The sequence below is a fragment of the Plasmodium inui genome (genome assembly GCF_000524495.1).
Source record: "Plasmodium inui San Antonio 1 unplaced genomic scaffold supercont1.5, whole genome shotgun sequence".
Lineage (NCBI taxonomy): Eukaryota > Apicomplexa > Aconoidasida > Haemosporida > Plasmodiidae > Plasmodium > Plasmodium inui.
Window position 1 is genome coordinate 619348 of NW_008481839.1, and position 21756 is coordinate 641103.

General features: G+C 42.2%; 7 protein-coding genes across 7 annotated transcripts; 5 read left to right on the forward strand and 2 right to left on the reverse strand.

Moving 5' to 3' along the window:
• Nucleotides 1-19: 19 nt before the first annotated feature.
• Nucleotides 20-2116, forward strand: C922_01590 (hypothetical protein; the record flags this gene model as incomplete). Its single annotated transcript, XM_008817193.1, has 1 exon — nt 20-2116. The coding sequence occupies one exon, from the start codon at nt 20-22 to the stop codon at nt 2114-2116; it is 2097 nt and encodes a 698-aa protein (XP_008815415.1).
• A 534-nt stretch (nt 2117-2650) lies between these two features.
• C922_01591 (hypothetical protein) lies at nt 2651-3460 on the forward strand (the record flags this gene model as incomplete). The annotated part of the gene is made up of 1 exon (XM_008817194.1): nt 2651-3460. The coding sequence occupies one exon, from the start codon at nt 2651-2653 to the stop codon at nt 3458-3460; it is 810 nt and encodes a 269-aa protein (XP_008815416.1).
• Nucleotides 3461-3860: 400 nt separating this feature from the next.
• C922_01592 (hypothetical protein) lies at nt 3861-4594 on the reverse strand (the record flags this gene model as incomplete). Its single annotated transcript, XM_008817195.1, has 2 exons — nt 3861-4333; nt 4495-4594. 2 exons carry the CDS (start codon nt 4592-4594, stop codon nt 3861-3863), a joined length of 573 nt encoding a protein of 190 aa, XP_008815417.1.
• Nucleotides 4595-6398: 1804 nt separating this feature from the next.
• On the forward strand, nt 6399-7052 carry C922_01593 (hypothetical protein; the record flags this gene model as incomplete). The annotated part of the gene is made up of 1 exon (XM_008817196.1): nt 6399-7052. The coding sequence occupies one exon, from the start codon at nt 6399-6401 to the stop codon at nt 7050-7052; it is 654 nt and encodes a 217-aa protein (XP_008815418.1).
• Nucleotides 7053-8492: 1440 nt separating this feature from the next.
• C922_01594 (hypothetical protein) lies at nt 8493-8975 on the forward strand (the record flags this gene model as incomplete). The annotated part of the gene is made up of 1 exon (XM_008817197.1): nt 8493-8975. The coding sequence occupies one exon, from the start codon at nt 8493-8495 to the stop codon at nt 8973-8975; it is 483 nt and encodes a 160-aa protein (XP_008815419.1).
• Nucleotides 8976-12043: 3068 nt separating this feature from the next.
• On the reverse strand, nt 12044-16411 carry C922_01595 (hypothetical protein; the record flags this gene model as incomplete). Its single annotated transcript, XM_008817198.1, has 4 exons — nt 12044-12103; nt 12322-12391; nt 12532-12691; nt 12832-16411. The coding sequence occupies 4 exons, from the start codon at nt 16409-16411 to the stop codon at nt 12044-12046; spliced, it is 3870 nt and encodes a 1289-aa protein (XP_008815420.1).
• Nucleotides 16412-19975: 3564 nt separating this feature from the next.
• On the forward strand, nt 19976-21226 carry C922_01596 (hypothetical protein; the record flags this gene model as incomplete). The annotated part of the gene is made up of 5 exons (XM_008817199.1): nt 19976-20105; nt 20231-20286; nt 20461-20601; nt 20855-20998; nt 21158-21226. The coding sequence occupies 5 exons, from the start codon at nt 19976-19978 to the stop codon at nt 21224-21226; spliced, it is 540 nt and encodes a 179-aa protein (XP_008815421.1).
• Between the last annotated feature and the right edge of the window lie 530 nt (nt 21227-21756).

Genomic DNA, 21756 nt, shown 5'->3' on the forward strand with positions numbered 1-21756 from the left:
TTTCCCGCCCAAAGTTGCAATGAAAAATTGTAACAGAGAGACCACGTTGATTTACAGAACGTTGAGCGACAAATTTTTTGTCATCAACAAACCTGTAAACTGGACATTAACGAGGAAAAAAACGAAACGAGCAGAGGAGGGGGGAAGAGGATGGGCTCCAATTGGTAATCCCCCTTCCTTGTTAAGTAAAAACAGTGACATAGCAGAATCAGCGGAACGAACAGACTACCCAAATGATAAACATAGAAGTAACATGTACAGGAAAAAACGATTTCTTAGCCAGATGAAGAACCTAAGTAGCGCTGAAAAAAATGCATTCCTTTACACAAATTCTGTCCTATACCTCTACGATGACTTCAATTTCAATCTGAGTGGAAACGCCTCGACAAAGCATAACGATAAAAATAAATTTGCGCAGAAATATTACGTAGAGTCCCTGTTAAAATGTGAGACGAACGGGGCTGTGTACTACCCGTATAAGCTGCCTATATACATGAGTGGTCTTGTCATATGTTGTCGAGATTTACTCGTTTACAAGAAGTTTCTGCAGATGATTAGGGAAAATAAGCTAGTGCGAAAGTACAGATGTTTGGTGCATGATCCCTTCGTCTTTGTTGATAGTAACAAAATTAACTTTTTTCCAGAGGGAGGGCATAGCTATCCGAAGGGAAGGGGTGTGATTCCCCTTGTGAGAGAGGCATCAAACACACATCATCGCTATGAATACAAAAGCACAAACGACGAGGAAGATAAAATTGATCGAAGAGAAGTTATCCCCTTTCTAAGATCCCTACAAGCACAAAAGGAAGTGAGTGATGTGTTTCCGTATCATAATTTTTTTGCGGACAATCCGTATTCCTCCAGCTACTGCTATCGTTTGGCGGACTTAACGATCGATGAATGGAAAGGGACAGTATATCCCACGACGTGTACAATCAACAAAGAGGGGAACAGCAGACAGGGGAACAACAAACATAGAAGTAACACACCTCACAGGGGGGGAAGATTCACAGACAGAGAAGAAAGGACCCTAAATTTTGACCACTTCGTTTCTGCCTTTTTGAGAAGAAGTCCCCCAGTGAAGAGCCTCAATCGTTTTTTGTCCAACCTCCTCCACAACAATGGCACAACGCTGAATGAAAGCGACGAATACGATTTACGACGCGGGAATGAATTCCGAGTGAGTCCCCCTAATGGGCACACGGAGCAGGGGAAACATAAGCATAGTGACCCAATTTTGAGCCGAACAAATGGTGACCACTTAGGTTACAATGTAAAGATCCAAAACGGATGTCTGTCCAAAGATGGGAAGATCAGATTTCCGTTATCTCTGTACTTCAACGAAGGGAACTTTTTTACCTTCAATAAGCACTTCGAAGACAACTCCGTGCCTGTATCTATGGTTTACCGAATGGAGAATTATAGTGATTTCTTGAAGAGGAATTTAAAAACGTTGCTCAAGAAGGAGCAGGATGTAGATTTTCGCTTGAATAAAAATTGCAACGTCTGTATTATCGAGTTTGTCCTTCTGGACAACCCCAAGCCTGACTTAATCCGATTCTTCTTTAGCGAACTGAACACCCCCATAATTAATGACAGTATATTTGACAGGAATTCTTTCAAACGAGATGTAATTGGTGAAGTGATTTTGAAGCAGCTGGAGGGGAGTCACGCGGATTCTTCGCCACCTGTGGAGGGTTCTTGGCTCTTCGATGTGGATACCCATTTGGGTCTTAGGGTGGAGCAAGTGGACGGCGTGCAATCAACCACCTGGCGACCGCGAAGGCGTGATAGAGAAATTAAAGAGTATTTTCTTAAAGCGAGGGAGCCACACGTTAACGCTTTCACCATCCCTGGAGTGGGGGGCACTTTGCTCGGATCCGAGCAGGTCGTAGAAAAAGTAAATCCAAGTAATTTCATCATACAGGAGAGGCATTCAAGTGATGGACACGACGAAGAAGGGGGGCATAACTGCCCACAGAACAGCGGCGAAAAAATGAAACTTTCCAATAAAAACACGAATCTGTGTCTCGAACTATTTCAGCTGCAGTTCTTGGATCCAATCAACGGGGATCACGTGAAGATAGAAAATTCCCTTCCCAGCGCCTGGCTTTAATTTTTTTTTTTTGTTTAAAAAATTCTTTTCCCCGTTGTGGAATAATTTTTTTAGCGTTGCTGTGGCGCGGTCCGCCGTTTGGTCCGGCCCATTTCGCCACTTCTGATTAAGCGTAGTGGTGGCTTTAAAAAGCGATACCCCGTTGGGGAAAACATTGCGCATTTTTTTTTTTTGTTCTTCTAGGTTGGCGTAGGTTTTATTTCGCGCTTCAAGCGTTACGCAGTTTTGTGGGTACGTACCCATGTATATATGCATGTATGTATTTTTTATTTTTTTTCTTCCATTCAAGCGGAAAAACAACTGTCCCAGTGGAAAATTAGCACAGACTCTCATTGGCCGATTTGCTCAACATAGAGTTAGAGGGGCAGGCCAATCGCCCGGCTAAGATGGCCCGCGGCTAGGCGTTTTTCAAAACAGGTTGCCTTCTTCGTTCGGAAAACAAATCATTGGCCCTTCCCTGAGGTTTCCTTGGCGTGTTTGCTTCGAACCCTTGGTTACCGAAAAAATAGTAACCACTTCTCTACTGCCGCCAGAATGATGAAAATCACGAAAGAGAGGAAAAAGTACCGAATTAGCACCCCCTATGATGAGGCGCAGAAGGTGGGCATTAAGGCCAAGGCGGAAGAGCTGAAGCAGCTCAAAAGAAAGGAACTCAACGAACAGCAACAACGCAGCGGTGAACAGAATGACCACGAAGAAACAAACGCAGCGGAAAGGTTTATGCGCATTTATAAAGAGTACATAGAGAAAAGTGAAGAAGTAGAGAAATTTAAAAAAGAAAATGAAGACCTGCAGGAATCGAAGAAGAGAACTGGCAGTAGGAAAAAAATAAAAAAATTAAATTTGAAGCTGAAGAAAAATAACTTGATAGCAAAGTTGGTAAAGAATAAAGCCATCATTAAGGCAGGCAGAGCGTTCTTGTCTGTATCGAAACAGAGGTGTAAGAAGACAAATTTGTCAACCCAGGGAGTGAAGAATAAATCCGAGGAAGTGGCTACGAGGATTATCCCCCCAATTCTCGCAAAAGTTCTGCGTGGGAACAATTCGAAAGGGAAAATCGGAGTGGAGAAGGTAACCACCAGGGACAGTACCCCAAATGGAACGCCTCACAACTGCCTAGGTAGCACGCCGAGCGGTCCTCATGTGATGAAGACAAAAGAAGACTTGCTGAACCAGTACGATGATTTAATTAAGGCCAGTGAATTTATCCAGAACCCGCTCGAATTCGCCAGGCAGGTTATTGAGCGACGGCAGAAGCAGGGCCACAAGAACGCTCCAAAGCAAAACGCGGCAACGAAAAACGTGACGAACAAAGGAAACACAAAGGGGAGACCTCCTTTTTGACGTCTCCACATCGACCCTCGTGGAGCCATTTTCGATGGATTCGTAACGTTGCCAAAGTTTCGCATTTTTTTTTCTTTTTTTTTTGTAAAATGAGGCGTCTTTCCGCTTGATGCAGCTCCCACTCGCATGAGATGCGTAACCGACGTACTCCCCCATTTGACGATATTCTACCTTTACGAAAGCAATTTTTTTAAAAATAATTTAAGGTACAATTTTTTACTCTTCGTAATTGTTTGTGAGCACTATGCCCGTGGAAAAAGGTGCACGCGTGATGGGGCGGCTTCATAAAGCAGCATAACGAAGGCGCGCCGCTTCACCACGCCGCTTAAGCACGCTGCAAAAATGGTGTGCAAACTATTGCACGTGGAGCCAAAGTCCCGCACGGGGGAAACCACCTCGTTCATCCATTCACTTTATTCTTCGAAGCCTGCCGCGGATTCTTATTTTTAAATTTACCCTGCACATAGTTATGCATAATCTTCTGCAGCTCTATATTCTCCTTTAGCCCCGGTTGCGCCTTCAAAATTTTCTCATCAATTTCTAGCTCTTGTCTCCATTCTCTTGGAACTTCAACTCGTTTATAATTTTTTAAGATTTCTGGAGTTTTATAATTTCCTTTTTCTCTTTTTAGGACTTCTTCTCTCGTTTTTTCTAAAATCTTTTTCTCTTCAAGAAGCTGTGCTAGGTACTCTGGTCTGTCTATATACTCTAGGTCAAAAAAGTTCACTGGTAAATCATTGTCTACTGCTATTTGTGCCTTCTTTGCTAGCTCGTAATCAAATTCCACCATGGCATTGACATTCTCTTGGGTTAGGTTCGCCCTGGGCCTCGTTATGAGTTTCATTTCTAGCAGTTGCGAAACGGCCATGACTCCTTTGAGGGGGGAAAAAAAAGGCGAAGTGCAACGCTAGGCAATGCTAAGGAGCGATGAAACGATTCATGCGGCGTAAATAGAAACACACATATATGGAAGCAAGCATGGGAACATTTTTCGCTTACTCTCTTTCACGGCAGAGTTCGCTCCTCTGCCCTACCTGGGTGCGAAATGAAGGTCGTTTTATTTTGACGTACTCCGAAGGATACCAACACGTCGCACACTTTGTTCGATAGCTGGGTAGCGCTTCTGAAAATCATTTTGGGATCGACATGTGCAGGTGAGTGGAACAGGGTAGTACCCGTGTGTGTAGAGTAGAGCTGTTGACAGTACTGCTTCCCCCTTGTTGACAGATCGGTAGCGGTACACTCCCCAATCTCTGAGAGTGAAAGCTGCCCGGGAAACTAAACGATACAATGGCGCAGTGGCAGCGGGGGTGTGCTTATCCGTTTGCGCAGGCCTTGCGATGGAAGCCGCTAAAAATGGCACAACAATGTTTCGATTATTCCTACACTAGCTTCAAATGACTTGTGTCTGTCGCCCGAGATGCAAACCTGTCAACATGAGCATACGCTTTTGCCGAGTTGCAAAAAAAAAAAAAAAAAAAAAATTCGCAATTTTTATTTGCCTCCTACTGCCTATAAAACACAATTGCAACTCAGCATTCCCAAATTTTTTTCCTTCTCTCCCTGTTTGACTTTCAGAAATAAGGTCGAAGAGAAGGATCAAAGAAGAGAAAAGGCTACACGTGTTTGGCTTGCATAAATTTCCGGGAGCAATACTTATTCGCTCTTCACACTTGGGAAAAAAACCTGTATCCATTTTTGCGTGAACAAAGGGTTAATGTGGTCGCTGTAAAAATAAAAAAAATTGAAGTTCACATATTGGTGCATGCGAGTTGGTGGGGATGCAAGAAAGGAGTTTTTTTTTTTTTTTTTTTTTATCTGGGTGTCGAAAGGTTTGCCAGGATGGAAAAAAATTCTCTTCACCGTTTATGTTAACGTGTTCATGTTTCACTTTTACACTTTCGCAGTTCTTCTCAAATTTATCATCCCCCCTCAGTGTTTTGGCAAAATAAATAGCTGTAGAAGGGGCGGAGTTCAGGACAGTTGCGAGTAACATTACAAGCACTTTTGTACGTACGAGCGTCTTTCCCACTGAGAAATTACGAGGCCCATGGGAAAAAATTTCTCCGTGGGCACTTTGCAGGAGGACGGGAGTTATTACTCCCACCAATTTTGCGTTGGCGTCATTTTTAACGCTACATACGTGTATGTGTCACGCGACATGCAATGGAGGTGTGTGCATTTGGACACGCGTCCCCATACGTGCTGCCCTGTCGCCAAGAGTTACTCTATCATGTAGACTGGTCCCTCCTGTATATACACGACGTATGAACTATAGGCAAATGGGTAAGCACACACAATTGGATGTTTTCTCAACGTTGAAGGTGTCTCTCTCTTTTTTTTTATCTTGTTTTTTTTTCGGGCATCTGTTTAGACATTGTTAATTTATAAGTAGAATGTTAGCCCCCCCCCCGTAGTTTGCCAATTTGAATGTCCGCACAAACTGCAATGTTAACCTTTTTGAAACAGTTACATCATGGTTGTTTTGACTACGTTTTAAAAAAAAGGAAAATAAAACAGTGCTTCAATCCGCTACCTCCGTTTAGTACCATCCGGGGGACAAATCCCTTTAGATGAATCTGTCTATTTGGGCATCATTCGTGTCCTTTTTTTTTTCTTTTTTGCCTGTTTACACATAGGCCATTTTGTGTGCACACACCGGTTATGCCAGGAATGAGGTGGAAAAAAAAAAATAAAATAAATAATAAATAAATAAATGTAATATATATATGTATATCCAGTTGACCCATCAAAGAAAGAGGTCAAATTAGGCAAACATATGGATCACCCTCACTGGTCCGTAGTTATCATAACGGGTTTATAGTCCCCTCTCGATATCGTGCTCTCCACACAAATATCAAAGTCTATTTCACATTTGCAGCATTCTTCCTGTGGACACTACTCTTGCGCGATATATTCGGCCGTAGAACCACTCAAAATGAGTGAAGAGACTAGGGGCATATCGCTGATAAAAAAAATCGAAAAGAAATCGTTAGAATGCAGAGAAGGCAACGAAATCGGCGTTCTCAAATTGTGCGAATTGTGCAACTGCATACACCCCATATATAAGAAAATATTTGGCGATGGGTTTATAGCTAATATGTTAATAAAAGACTTAAAAAATTCGACTTCCAAAGTCCAAAAAGCTGTGGAAAAAATCCCAGAAGAGGCTAAATATGTATCCACCATGTATTCGTACAATTTAAAAAAATACACAAATTTGCAAAAGTTAAAAGGCGATACAGATAATGGAATAGTCGATTTCCTGTGGATGAAGAGGACAATGGAGTTTATTATAATTTTTCTCGAAAAATGTTATGTGACAAATTATACATCCGAATTAAATGTGTGTGCGAGGGACGCGTACGACCAAGTGTTGAAACCTTACCATGGTTTCACAACAGGGAAAGTTGTGACCCTGGCGCTGAAGTTATCGCCCTCGAGGGAGACTCTAACGGAAAGGTTACAATTCGAGGGGAATGAGGAAGCGAAGGCTCATCTGCAGGGGTGCCTCTCCATAACGAAGCTGTTGATAAGCGACATTTCGAAGACGATAGAGCAGAGCGGCTGCAACTTCGCGGACAAGGTTTAGGAGGGGAAACAGGAACGACAGGAAAACGAATAAGTAGGATAAAGCAGAATAAAGTAAAATCTGTGTGCTGCGAAATGCACCGGTTCTGGCTCTGTTTTTTTGTTTTTTTTTGTTTTCCTTTGTTTGTTCAGATTTTTTACAACAGGTGCGCAGTGGCTATCTGCTTAGCGGACACAAGCACGAACGGAGGATTTCTCCTTCTGCAGCCTCCATTTGTGTAGATATGCAATTGAGCACTTACGCATGTGTCTATGTGGTATTTATTTTTTTTTTTTTATCTTAGCAACTTGGCCAATTAATGTGGCTCGTCTGAGCAATCACCACTGTTGGGCAAAATGGAAGTAAGAATTATGCCACGTGTTAAGAAAAAATATGACGCCACGGTGGGATACTAAAACGGAGGGCCATTTTGTTGAGCATAAATGTTTAAAGGCGCGGATGACACTTCCGCAGAGAAGGGTTATTATTTAAATATACTCTCTAAAACGGAGTGGAACATGCAATCGATTGCCATATCCTATTTTTTTGATAATCCGTCGGCGGATCACACGTCGTATGGCTGAACAATCGTCACCTTTAAATACACACACTGGTGTCCGAATAAGGCATATCCCCACCTCTATGGGGCCACCTGCACAATAACTTGTGCCTTCCCTGGGAAAGCAAAGCGGAACGAAAAACCCGACATATACATTAGATAAAACCAAATTGCCCATTCCATGTTTGCTACATTAAAGATAATTTTGCCTAAAATGTAAGTTGTGGCATATCTGCACTTTTATGCGCGTTAAGGATGGTGAAAGATATCACCATAGAAAAAAAGAAAAAAACAAAAAACACATGGGGGAGCAGGAAAAATTTCGTACTTTTTAAAAAAAAAAAAAAAAAAAAACTGAATGAAAAAGCAAAAAAAACTTCATGATTTTTTTAAAAAATAAACATTACCAGTAAACAAAGCAGAGCTGGAAAGATGCTTAGAAGAACGAACAATTATGTCAATGCATAGAATGTACGAAAATGGTATATCACAAAAAATTTATAAAGTGGGAAGAAGAACAAGGGATTTACTCGATATGAATCTCAAAAGTAAGCAAAATTACGGGAAAAAAAATATAAAATAAGATAAAACAAAATAAAATTAAATAACATGCACATATACAGCACATATTATGTATATAGGGCAACGAAAAATAAAAAAAATAACTTAACCTGTGATGATGAACAACCAAAGCTAAGTGGCCAATTCAGCAAAGAGAGAACAATTTGCCTTAGCCCCCGCACCAAGGTGTTAGGCGAAATATTAGGAAGTGCTAGAACAAATATAGCATTGCATAACGCATATGTCGCAATGTAACATTTCTATATTTATGGTTACCCTCTTCAAAAAGATGAGATGTTAAACTCACTTTTAAAAGGCCCATAAACACACTTTCGCATAAAATGATGCCGAGCAGCGAAAACCAAATGGAAGAGGACGAGTGGGAACTGCATCCATTATTTTTATCCAAAATTCCAAACAAAAAAGACATTGATAAGAACCCAGCTCTTTCAGCGCTGATAACATTGATCAATGAAGAAGAAGAGAAGGAAATGTTCAGTTACGAACCAAGGAGAAAAAATCTAAAGAAGAAAATCACAGAAAAAGGCCAAATTATCTACAAAAAAGATAGGCGGAATTTTTACGAACCCTATCAGAAGAACAAAAATGATCAGATAAATTATTTTGAAAAAAAGAACCTCGGTGGGAATGCGGATGCTAGTAAGGAGGAGGAAGTTGTGGACGTGGAAGGTACCACTCTGACTGCTGAAGAACGGGCAGGGGATCATTCTAGCCACAATGTGAGCATCAACCAGCAGCCCACAGACGAAACTTCCATAGGCGAAGTGCTGGTGTGCTTGTCGATGCTCAATTTGAAGCAGTAGTGGCGACTGAAGCCATTCTCGCCTGTAGAATAACACAGATGCACCGTTGAGCACTTGTACAGTTGCACTGTTGTACAATTGTACTTTTTCTTCTTTTTTTTTTTTTAATCTTTCCCAGAATGCCCCTTTTAAATTGCTTTTTAGTCTCTTAGTATCTCCCCCACATGCTGTACATAATGTACGGATCGTCTAATCACCCATAAGATAATACCCTTGTTTGGAGTGTAAAAACTCTAATTATTTTAAAATTTCTTTTTTTTTTTTCTCCCGTTTCCGAATTTGATTCTCTCAAGTGTTCCGGCTAGGTAAAACTCCTCCCCAAACCTGCGCCGTTTATTCTCTTTTCGTGTCTTTCTCAAGAGCCTGCATTGCCTGCTTCCCTGTTCCAGTGTTAATGCTGTCCCCTCCCCCATGAAGAGTGAGACACTGTTTCATGCAAAACCGAAGCAAAAGTATAAATAGGGAATGATCTCAAGATGGTTCAGTAAAGGAAGGCTGTACAAACCATATGAGTATACCCACAAAAGAAGGGATGGTGCGATTCCAAGGTTGCTCATGCAAAGTGGGAAAAATGCTCTCTATAATGAAAATGTCTGTATTATATGGGATTTCTTCTTAGATGTAATAGACAGTATATCCTAATAAAATTCTAAAAGATATTTTGCATTAATCTTATGATAGACATGAAGACACATGATGTCTCAGAATTCTTCAGAAACTATTAACCCTGTTTAGAACTCAGTGTCCATAACAGTAATAATATTTCCGGTTATGCAATGTGAAATTAGCCTATAAAAAATAAGTATAGGTATGTAATCCTGCGATGTCCGAGGAATATAATAATCCACAACAGTGTTAGATACGGTCAATAGTCAGAGATAACAGAGAAACAGTACCATATTATACAGCTGGTTATGATTAGTGTCCATGAATATTCTATATTAATAGCCCATGAGCTCACATAGAAATAATGCCGAATACTAATAGAGAAACAATATTACAAGAAGCAGGAGTAGACACAACATATTCAGAAGGAAATAATGCCTATGTATATATACCTGGAACTACTCTATTTTCATAATGAACATAATCCATTGATGAAACTGGGATGTAAAATTTAAACTGAGAAGTAATGGTGATAATTAGAAGGTAGTCTTTATGTTATATGGGATATATATATGTATCGTACTATCTTATAGCCATATTGAAGAAAATATTTCACTTGTGTTCTCATACAAAAAGGGAATCTGAAATAAGAATACATTTTTTTACGCAGTTCGTGTTTCTAAGGGTATTATATGCAGTTTCTTAAAAAAGTTGTGTAGTATAATTTTTTTAGAAGTAGTTATGTACCTATTGTAATGAATGAGTTCGCATATATTTAACTGTTGAATGTGTCTTAGCATTTGTAATGAAAAATAAGTGAATTACTATGTTAAGCATTAAAACGTGGAAAATATGTATTTAAGAGATAATGAGTGAAATATTATTTTAACAGTTACATATTGAAAGAAATATATCAGTTCGTATAAATAATGCTGCATTATTGAAAAGTGGATGTGAAAGGAGTATAATCAAGATTGTGAATGTTATAAGAATGACATAAGAATTACGTAGAATATCCTAATGCTTTGTGTTATGGAACAATTCCTGTTCTATATTCTTCGTTCCACAGCCTTGTGTCATATCATAATATGATGTTATCTTGGGTGTTCTCCTCTATGAATACATAAAGATAATACTAATGCATAGAATCAGGTATTAGAGATGTATGAATAAAAGCTCACTGATCTTAATAATCTCTGAGTGAATACACGAATAAGGAATGCCTATAATTTCTATTTGATAAGAATAATGTTACCACATAGGATATTGTCTAGGCCGCTGATATTGAAATGTAAGGTTAATGTTACTCTTATTTGGATAGTGGTAACAGTAATGTAACTTAATATTTCTCTAATTTCCAATATTGTAGATGTCGCGGTTAGCAGATAGCATAAGTCCTACGTAGGAATTGCTCCCTGGAAATTCGGAAAAATCACTGTGTGACTTTCTTTTCCGGTTTCCAGAACAATAGACGTATATGGTTTCAATGAATGAACCTATTTTATTTGAATAAGGCTTCTATCTTATCTAGTGTCAGGGAGGAAGTATATATTTATTATGTAATAATTCTTAGAAAACATGTTGAAGTCAATAAAATTGAAATAAAATTCCATCGTGAAGGACTATTAGGTGGTTTATTCTTGGGGGATGGAACATAGGCATAGACGAATAGAAGTCACTTAAGATGTTATTAATCTTTCGGATAATATATTAATAGGAAAAAGTAATAAATTAAAATAAGGCTACGTATTAGTATACGTATGTAGTATCAGATAGTTACCTACAATTTGGAAGAATGAGCTTTGAGATGTTCATATTTTGTTCTTCATGGAGTGTAATGACTGTTGTACATCATTTATTATGTTGTATAGGTTGACTCATCTTCTGAGTGTTGCTGATTCTAACTTGGAAAATAATATGATGCTCTCCTGTTACAAGTATAGATTGAATATATTTTCATAGATTCAATGTAATGATAGACAGATGTATTAGAAGTAAATGTGACAGTGTTGTATATTTTGCATTAGATGGTACTAAGTGTGAATGGATGAATGGTAAGGTCTAAGATAAATATATATGTATTTCCGTATGTGAACAGTAATCTTTATGTTATACGAGTCAGGTTAACATGAAGTCATCTTTGATAGCACAGCTGCAAAAAATACGCAGCTTTACAAACTTCCAATGATTCAAAAAAAGAAAACAAATACTTAATAAGACGAATTAATTGAAATGATTAATCACATATCGTTATTAAATAATTACAAAAAAAAAAAAAAAAAAAGAATCGGATGATGGGTAAATGCAATGTAGCAAGAATGAGAGCGGAAAAAGAAAAAAAAAAAGAATGAGAGCGAGAGTAACAGACGGAGAAGGAAAAAAAAAAAAAAAACAAACGCGGATATAATTTAACCTATCGCGGTTGCAAAATTTTTTCTCTTCCGGGGATAGCGAGGTGGTTCCTAGGCTAGCGGCTCTTCCAGCTCTAGTGTTTCGTCGTTATCTTTCCGATCGGAGAAGTCCTGTGGGGTGGGGGGCGCACACGGAAGAATGCAAAAGTGGGAAGACGCACAGATGGGGGGCTTACAAATGGGTAACCGCACACTGACCCACGTGCTCCTCGCTGGCCTAATCGTATAATCGGCATATAAAAAGAGAAGAACCAAATGGGAGCATAGGGGAGCTTCCCCAATAGGGGGCTTCCTTTGTTTATATGGGGCGCTTTCCCCCTCAGGGTTACCAAAAAATTCGCGTAGAACAGCAGCAGGAATCCTATGAAACTGGAGTACAAAATCATGGTGAATCCAGCTCTGCGAGGGGAAGCGGTGAAGTGGAAAGAAGTAGCACGGGGGATGAATCAAGATGTTGTAGCGGTTCATCAGGGCTCCTTCAATCGGTGCATCTGTAATCGCCGTCAATCAACGCTAATCGCCGCTAATCTTGGCCGTACTTCAGAGCAAGCCGGTTGTCGTTCGTGTATTTGTGCATAATGTCCATAATTATCCCGGAGAGCAAGGGGGCGGAGAACCAGCCGAAGACGTTGTATATGACTTGCGAAACAGCCGAGGACAGACTCTTCTGGTGGTTGTTCACGCAGGAGAGGAGCATTCCTTGGGGAGGGGGGAAAGAGGAAAGGGAGGATGTACGGTGGTACACATCAAGCGGGGACATCTACAGGCGAAGGCATCTACAGACGAAGGCATCTTCAAGCGATCCTCACTACGGCCGCTTTTTCTCCAGTGTGGCGTACCGACGGCGACGGGGACCAGCGCGGAGCCCGTGAACAGGCACAGCCACAGCGAAATGGAGAAAAAAACAAAATTGTTCAGGTGAGCAGAGAGAATCCCGAAGATGCAAGCAGAAATGGCAAAGGCAGTTGCCACCTTAATCGTTCTGGAATAATTCGTATTCTTGTATCCCCCAAACAAATCACACACGAACCCTCCGAACCAAACCCCTGATGTTGGAGAAGTGAGGAAACATAAAGTAGACACCGTGACGATCTTCATTTTCTCTGTTAACAAGACAACAGACATATACTCGGTTATCCAAAATTGTATTCCTGTGACTACAAAGTACAGGTTACTCATTCCTAACGTTATGATAATGTATAGTTTGTTGTTGAGCAATTTTTTGACTTCTTTTAATGTTTTTCTGAGGATGTTTGTTTTTTTCTCCATGATGTAGGTTGCCGACCGGTTGAAATTTCTACGAAGAGAATTACTCGATGCTCCGTAGTAGAGTCTGCTGGTGGATCTCGACTTGCTTCTGTCAAGTGTGTAGGTAGTGGGTTCTGGGATCAGCGGATGTCCCTTCGCTTGGCCAGACTGTTCTTCGTGAGTGTCGTCGATGTGCCCTTCGTTGGTTACATACCCTTCTCCGTTGCCGCCCCGTCCGTGCATCTCCCCGTCGGAGAGCTCCTCCTCGTCGCCCTCGCTAGGAACACTCCCCCCCGAGCTGATGTTAATCATATCAGAGGGAATAAAAAGCATAATCAGAAACAGCGGGAGGAGCAGAAAGGCCTGAATCAAAAAGGGAGACCTCCACGTGGTGACAAAGGTAGCATTCGAAGGCGGAGCATTGTTACGTCCATACGAGTATGAGCTATTCGAAAGGACACCGCCCAAAAAATAACCAAAGACAGTCCCCCCTATGGAAGCAAGCTGTATGTAGGACATCCATTGAGTAGCTTTCTCATGTGGTGAGAATTCGTCGACCCAAACGGGGAGATACACAACTGGGATAGCTTGGCACAATCCATTTATGAACCTCGAGATGTACATAAAGGTGACGCAGTTAGCGTGACTGAATATGTATAGCGACATGGACAGCAAGAGGGTACTTATGGTGATTAGCAACTTTGCCGTGAGCAGCTCAAAAAGGACACTTGCTATTATCGTCCCGATGATTAAACCGAAATATACTAGACTTCCCAGTAGGGACTGCTCAATGTAACTCAGTGGGAAGTCTTTCTGAATTTCTTCCAACGTAACGGGTATTGCACCGTGGTCGTAATTGCAAAGAACTGAGATGCATATCATTAGGATTAGGGTTAGCTGCAAAATATCTTCATTGGTGGCTTTGCTCCTCAGTTGTTGGATTATTTTGCTCGAAAATTGGTAATCACTTTCGCCCTTGTTTTCGTCTTGCTGTTTTTTTTCTCCACCCATTCCGTCCTCCATCGGCCTCAATAACGCATAATTATACCCGCTTCCCCTGCAGGCGTAGCTAAAGCAGTTGCCTTCTTGGGACTGTCTCTCGTTCTGCTGCGTCAGGATGGACGACACCATGGATGTTAGCAGGCCGCTATAAGTAAGATTACCCTTCTTTGCGTAGTAACCTCTGTTGGGGGGTTTCCGTGCGGAGGGGGGTACACAGTCCGATTGGCCAAACCGACTAGACTGGACAGATTGACGTGACTTACCAGACAGTACATACTGGATTGATCCCCCTCTTGCGTCGTTTAAGCCTCCCCAGGTCGTTTCACCTCCCTCCTGCGACACATAAACGGGTTGCACCATCTGCCCATTTCCGTCATTGCCTCTTCCCCCTTCATGCGCCTTAGATGCAGCGGAGATGGTGATCTGCTTATCCCCACCCGGTTTGCAATTTTTTTTTTTTTTCTTTTCCTTTTCCTCATTTGTGTCCCGGTAACTCGGGTTAATCCCTCCGGTGAGGCTTCTCCCCCGTTTGAGGCTGCCAACCGGGATGACGAACTTTAAAACATTGTTTCTGTTCTTATTGTTGTTATGTCTGCTGGGGCTGCTACGTCCGAGTGTGCTCTCCACGACACAGTTCTTGCGCGAATTGTGGTCGTCACTAAGGAGGGTGTTTTTCACGAAGACCTTGTGGTTTTTCTTCCATTGCAATCCTATGTTCCCATCGTTTAATCTCGCGTTTTTTACTTTGTTGTTACTTTGGTGGGCACCACCGTGGCTTGGATTGTGCTGCTGCGCGTGTTCCATTGTCCGTTTGCCATTGTCCCATTGCGGCGTCGTGTTAATCCCCTGGCTGCTCACGTAGGAGAGCCGGCTGCAGTTGGGGCTGCTCAGCTCCCTGTACAGGTGATAATTCCCCCTAGGGAGGCTATACGTGGTGGCATTTTTCAGCAGAGGGGCGCTTCTCACTGGTGAGTCACTGCCTGGTGAATCACTCCTTGGTGAATTTCTCCATGGTGAATATCCCCCTGGCGTCACGCTACGCCCGTGGGTGTTACTGATGTAGAAGTTCACACCCTGTGGGGATGCATTTCTTGGGTTCTGATTAAAAACATTATTGGCACCGATGGTATAATTCATGGTGGTGCTGCACTGAGCTCCGCGCAGACGTTGGTAGTCATTCACGTCACTCCTCTTGATGAAGGAGTTGCCATTTGTTACGTGCCATTCTTGATTACACATGTTGTTATTACTTTGATTTGTGTTGTTTTTCCCTTGTTGTGTAACTAAATTACTTGTATTGAACCCATTTTTTGCATCTACCAGATTTCTACTTATCTGTTTGGCTAGTTGTTCTTTATTGACGGGTTCAGAATTCTGTGCAGCATCGCCATTTCGCTGCGATTTATCTCCCCCCTGGGTGTGTGTACACACAAGGGATCTCTTCACATTGCTGTAAAACTGGGGATGCATAGAACTTAGCTGACCCTTCTTGACGTGATAGTAACTAAGATTGGATCCGGCGAGGCCATTCTGGTATCCACCAATTCTACCATCGTCATGACGATTTGGGATTTCCCCCTGTTTGAGGAACTCCCCATTTAGCAAATCATTCGAAATGATCCCACCGTGGAAACTACAATTCGAAATGGAATTATTTTCGCTAATTCCAGTAGAATTCTTTAAGGCGTTTTCTTCTCCCCCCCCTTGGTAGATGGTGTAGCTGCTCAGTGTGTCTCCATTCATATTGTTCAGTACAGTTCCTTTTAAGGATCCCACACTCTGAAGAAGTGTGTTCTTTGTCCCTTTTTTTTCAATTTCACTACTAAATGGTGTAGACAACAAGTGGTATGCATTTCGATTGTTTTCATAGGTTCTGTTTTGTAATTCCATTTCGTAAAATTCACTCTTTGGTGTTGATACGTCACTGTGCAAGGGGAACCTGTGACTATTCATTACTTGTTCACTTCTATCTGTCCCTTCCGAGATAGGTTCTTTCGTTTTATCCGTCTGGTGTATATCTCCTTCCTTCATATACGCCTGCATGTTTTTGCTAAAGCAGTTTGTCCCCTCATTTGACTTACTTATCATTTCGCTCATTCTTTCATTTTCTACACCCAAGGGGTTTTTCCGTTTTTTTTTTTGTTTTCTTATTTGATTCGTTTTATCCATTTATGACAGTTCGGTTGGGGAGAGGGACAGGGCCAGTGAGCCTCCTTGTTTGGACCTCTTAGGGATGTTCCTTCCACTTAGTTCTTCTGATCAGTTCCTCCGGTCAGTTGTACCCCGTGCCTTTTCCGCTCGAATCGGCTCTGTGTATGTAGTTCGAGCTGGGCAGTCCTTCCTTCACCTTGCGCTGAGCTGCTCACTCCAGTGTAGCACTCGAGCGCCTCTTTCACATCGATGGCAGCGTTAACTCACCAAAGTGTGCATCGCTCGTTGTGCCTTCCTAAGAGTTAACAACGCTGTTTACACTGAAAAAGAAAAAAATAAAATAATAAAATGGCACTCACAGTGGGATGCCTCTACATATCAGTATGTGTATCCCTTCAGTGGTGATAGTTTGGGGAAGCGAATATACATCTGCGACTTTCTTCCAAAGTGGATTCACCACGTATGTTCATGTCATGCAGTGTCATTGCACGAGTGTGTATGTGTGAAGTTAATACGGGGGAGTAATTTTCGCCTGTCCGCCCCAGTGACGTCGGTTAGAGAGCCAATCGCCGGAAATTTGCGCACCCCTGGCGTGCATGCGCACTGGTGAACCCTCGCAGCTGCAGTTGCATTTGCAGTAGCAGTTGCAATTGCAGTGGAAGTGACAGTTGTGCTTGTGTTTGTATTTTTTTTTTTATTTTAATTTTTTTTTTTTTTTTTACTTTTTTTTCCTGATATCTCCCAGGCAGTGACGGACGCGCAAAAATACGCAGCGTGGGGGAACAAATTGTACGGCGATGCGCGCGACCCCTGCTTAGGCAATTTCGCGAGCGAAGGGGTGACGGGATTTTTCCACTAGACAGACGAAGGCGTATGCACAGCGCGAAACGTTTCTGCCGTTATACACACAAAAGCATGTACGTACGTGCGTAGGTATGTATGTACGGACATCCGCATGTGTGGACATTCACATATATGGACATTCGCATGTATGGACATCGGCATGTAGGGACGTCCGCATGTGCGGCCCTCTGTACGACCGTATGCACGTGTATGCGCAGTTGCACGCGAGCGCAAGCAGTCCTTTGGTGTTGGTTACAGTCGATATGGCTAATTCTGCATTTGGTGTTTCGCTGCGCCCGCTTTTGTTGGTTTTTCTGCGCGATGGTAAATTTTTCTTTTTCCTTTTTTTACCCTTCTGTGTGTTTTCCCTTCCGTGTATTTCCCCTTGCGTTTTGATTTTCTTCTTTTTTTTTTTCTTTTAATTTCGCAAAAAATAATCACACTTGTGCACGTGTGGCATGGAGGTGTAAAAAAAAAAAAAAGAAAAAGAAAAAAAAAGTGAAAAAAAAAGGCAAAAAAAAGTGAAGAAATGGTCAGTGGCGAACCAGTAGCCCCACAATGATGCAGAAATACACACATACAATGGTAGATTGAGGGAATTTTTTTTTCCTTTTTAATCCTCACTTGTGTCAGCTGCAAAAGTGCCATTTTGTCCCATTCTGTTTGTGTTGCTTATGTTGTGTTATCCCTCGGAGTTGTGCGCCAATATGTTACACTATGTTTATGCTAAATTGGGCAATTTATTTTGATTTTTATTTTATTTATTTTTTATTTTTTTTTTTTCTTGGTTTCCTCCATTTTGACCCCTTGGGTATGTTTTCTTTTGCGTGTCTAGTGCCCCTTCACGAGTTGCGCAAAGTTGTTGCAACTTCAGGACAACATTTTTCTCTGTCTCAATTAATAGTGCCTGTTTTTTGCAGCATAGGCGAGTTGTTGAAATGGTCTTCTGAACTTTGACCGAGTTCACAGCCGAGATGATTATGGTGTGTATTGGGGTCATACCCGTGTGTTTTTTCTTTTTTCGCAGCCCTCCCTTCAGTCATCCTTTCTTCTCATTTAGTTTATGGAAAAAGAATGTTCCTTTCCCGCTTCTCTTCTCCCCAGTGGAAGGAACATTGGCTAATCGCGTTACACCCGAACATACGCGAAAGCCTCTCCTGGGCAGGGTTAATCCGGTGCACACGTCCAATGAGGAAGCCTCTTACATACGCAATACGTCTATACAGCTGCGTCCTAATGCTCACTATTGATGCGTCAAATTTAACATTTGGCTTGCGCGTCCTTTTGTAGGCAGCAAGCCAAAAAGGAGACAACAGGATGGAGGAACAAAAAAAAGTGATAGCGTAAAAACGAAAAAAGAACAAATTGGGGGGAGCATCCACCTTTTCTATCCGATCACCTCCGGCCACATTATAAATGAGGCATATAGGAAAGAATCGAAAGATGAACAGATTGTCACGCGAAATGACGCCTGGCGGAAACTGGCGGAGCGTCCCCATCTCATTTGCGCTTAGCCCCCTTCCTACGTATGTTCCGATGCATTTTTGCAAAGGTGAGTATCACGATGGAAGCAACAACAAGGATGTGACTGGACGATATGGCGTCCCCTTCCTGTTGGAGCAAATTACCAACCGATGGTTCCCCTCCACACACACATTGACCTAGGACAAATTTCCTTTTTTAACTCTACACTTTAAAGGGAATTGACAGTCTTGCAAAAAGACACACCCTATTTAAAAAAAAAAGAGGAAAAAGAAAATTGCACAGGTTTCGTACCCCATGTTTTTTAACCTTTGTTTGGGCTTTCTACAGGGGCAATTACGCAGGTGCATTGGGGATTCAATTTTGGTTCAATTTTTATCTGCATTTTTTCGCCACTTCTGCTTAATTCCATTTTCCCCCATTGAACTATCCTCGCCTCACCTCTGGGCTCGCTGCGCCACAAGACCCGATTGCTTGTTTTGTGTCTCCCTCGCAGAAGCAAGTACATATGACACTTTGAGGATTTCCGTCCTCGTGTGCGATGCATTCCTGTGCGTCACACCATATGCCCAGGCATATGGGTCGACTGCCCAATACTGGTATAGTGGCTTTAGCATGCGTCTAGAAATGCGCCCTCGGGTGCGGCAAGGGCACGACCACAGGGCGGGCAGAGCGAAGCCAGAACAGGGCAAACGCATGCAAAGCGCCCTACACAAGTCCGCGAAAATGGTTTTACGTGGCATCAGCCTGTTGTGTCAATCAAGAATTAAAAATTAAACCCATGGAAAAGAAAAAAAAAAAAAAAAAAGGAACAAATTGGCTTTTTTCATTAAGAATAAATTGACAGAAACTGACTCTATTTTTTGACACCCTTTTTTTGCACCCTCTTTGCCATCATTTTTACAAAATGCGGCAGTTATCACAGTCTTCATCGCGCGGATCAAAATTTTACCCATCTTTATTTCCCCTCGGTTAATCCCCATTCAAGCCCCCCCTCCGAGCTACGCAGTCATCATATTGAAGGGAGCTCCCTGTTAAAATTCTTTCCTTCTTTCTTTGGCAATCCCATCGTTGTCAGTGTCCCTACAGAGGAACATACACGCAAGTAAGGCTATGACCAAGCGAACATTTTCGCAAACACACATATGTATATATATTTATATATATGTATATACGCTGAAAAAAAAAAATCGTTGCCCCTTTTTTAACTCCTTAGAAAAATACAGCGGAGAACTCCGCAGAACAAGGATAAACACCATGGCCCTTATTTGCATCGGCTCTGTTTGCTTTTCGCTGCTCCACGTGGGGATCATAATTCTGTTCATCCTAAATTATTTCTATGCGCACTTGAAGAAGTACTTACCTAACTTCCTCACGTATGGCGAAGGTGAAATTTCCGTTTGGCCCATCACGTGCGTTTACACTTTTTTCTTTTTTTTTTTTTTTCATCCTTTTACATATCATTGATAGGGCACCCCATTTACATTTGAGTACCTCCGCCTTATCCTACAGCAAATAGGAGCAAAGAAATTGAAGCGTCTTTGCAGCGCAGGGAGAAGAACAAAGACGTAAAACGTGAACGTGAACGGAAAAAGAACAAAGGGGGAGTCTAGTGGGGCAGGAAGCTGAGAGAGACGAAGAGGCAACGAAACGAAGAACCGTCCCCGGGTGACCCCCCATCAGACGAAAATGTGTTCCTCCAAAATCTGTACACTTTTTTTTTTTCTTCTTCTTCTTCCCAGTATGCCGAAGGCACCTATATCGACTTAGCCGAAGGAGACACTTTGAGCGGCGTCTTGGAGTCCACCAAAAACGTCTCCGTGGTCGTGAAGTTCGGAGCCAGCTGGTGCAAGCCGTGTAACAAAATCAGACGATATTTTAAGGTCTGAAGGGAAGAGCCGCAGCAGTAGCAGCAAGGGCGGCAGGACAGTGGCGCAAGTCCATGGGACGCCCATGGGATGATGTAAATTCACTGCAGTGGCACAGTTACCGTTGCAGCCGGCGATGCAGGCAAACTGCTTCGCCGACTTCCTTTTTTCCTTCTTTTTCTCTTCACGCTATTTATGTTGCCCCCACATGTAACAAATATCGAATATGATTTTTCCTACGCCAATTCTCCCTCGTTATACCCTCCAGAATCAGACCATCACCTACGCAGTGACGCTTGTTGACGTGGACGTGGACATACATGAGACGCTAAGGGATGAATACAACATTAAGGCTCTACCCACCTTTTTATTCTACGTGAAGATAAAAAATGAGTGGGTTCTGACTGAGCGGGTAAGAAAATAATTTTTCTCTCTCTTTGGCGATCCTACCCGTCTGGCTATGTTTTCATGCCTACGTCTGAGCTCGTTCGTACACACCCTGGATTCACAGCACTTGTGTGCATTTCATCACATGCCTCCCAACCCCCGCCGTTCTTTTGTACCGGCCCAGATTGAAGGATCCAACCAGGGAGTGCTAGAAAAGGCCTTCCAGAAATACTGCGTCCCCAAGGACAGATGAGGAGGACTCCACAATGGGGGAAGACAACCATTCTTCCGAGTAGCGAGGGTGTAGAATCCCAAGTGTGCCACTTCTTCCCCAGCTTCTTCCCAACGTGCGGCTTATTTCATCTCATCCTTTGCCACGAGCGAAACGCGTCTACCTCTGCGCAACCGGTCACTAGTGTGTTCGCTCACAGGAGGGACGTCCCCCCTCGGGTAGGTCCCTGCCTGCAGCCACATCCCTTCCATATATATGCAATGGTGTCGTTCTCTCTCCGTTTTTTTCTGTTCTTTTTTTGTGGAACCTGCATCACCACAGACTACCAACCAGTTAGTGATTATTTTTTTTGTTCATTCATTATGCATGTCCCCCTTCCTACATGATGCCACAATACTGTAAATGAAAAAAGAAAAAAAAAAGGAGGGTGACTGCGTGAATACGAATTCCTTATTCTAATTTTCATTTTTAAGTTGACGTCTCAAATATTAATTTATACGTTGTGTTTCGATTTGCCTGCATATACATGATGGTGATTTTACGCTTTCCTT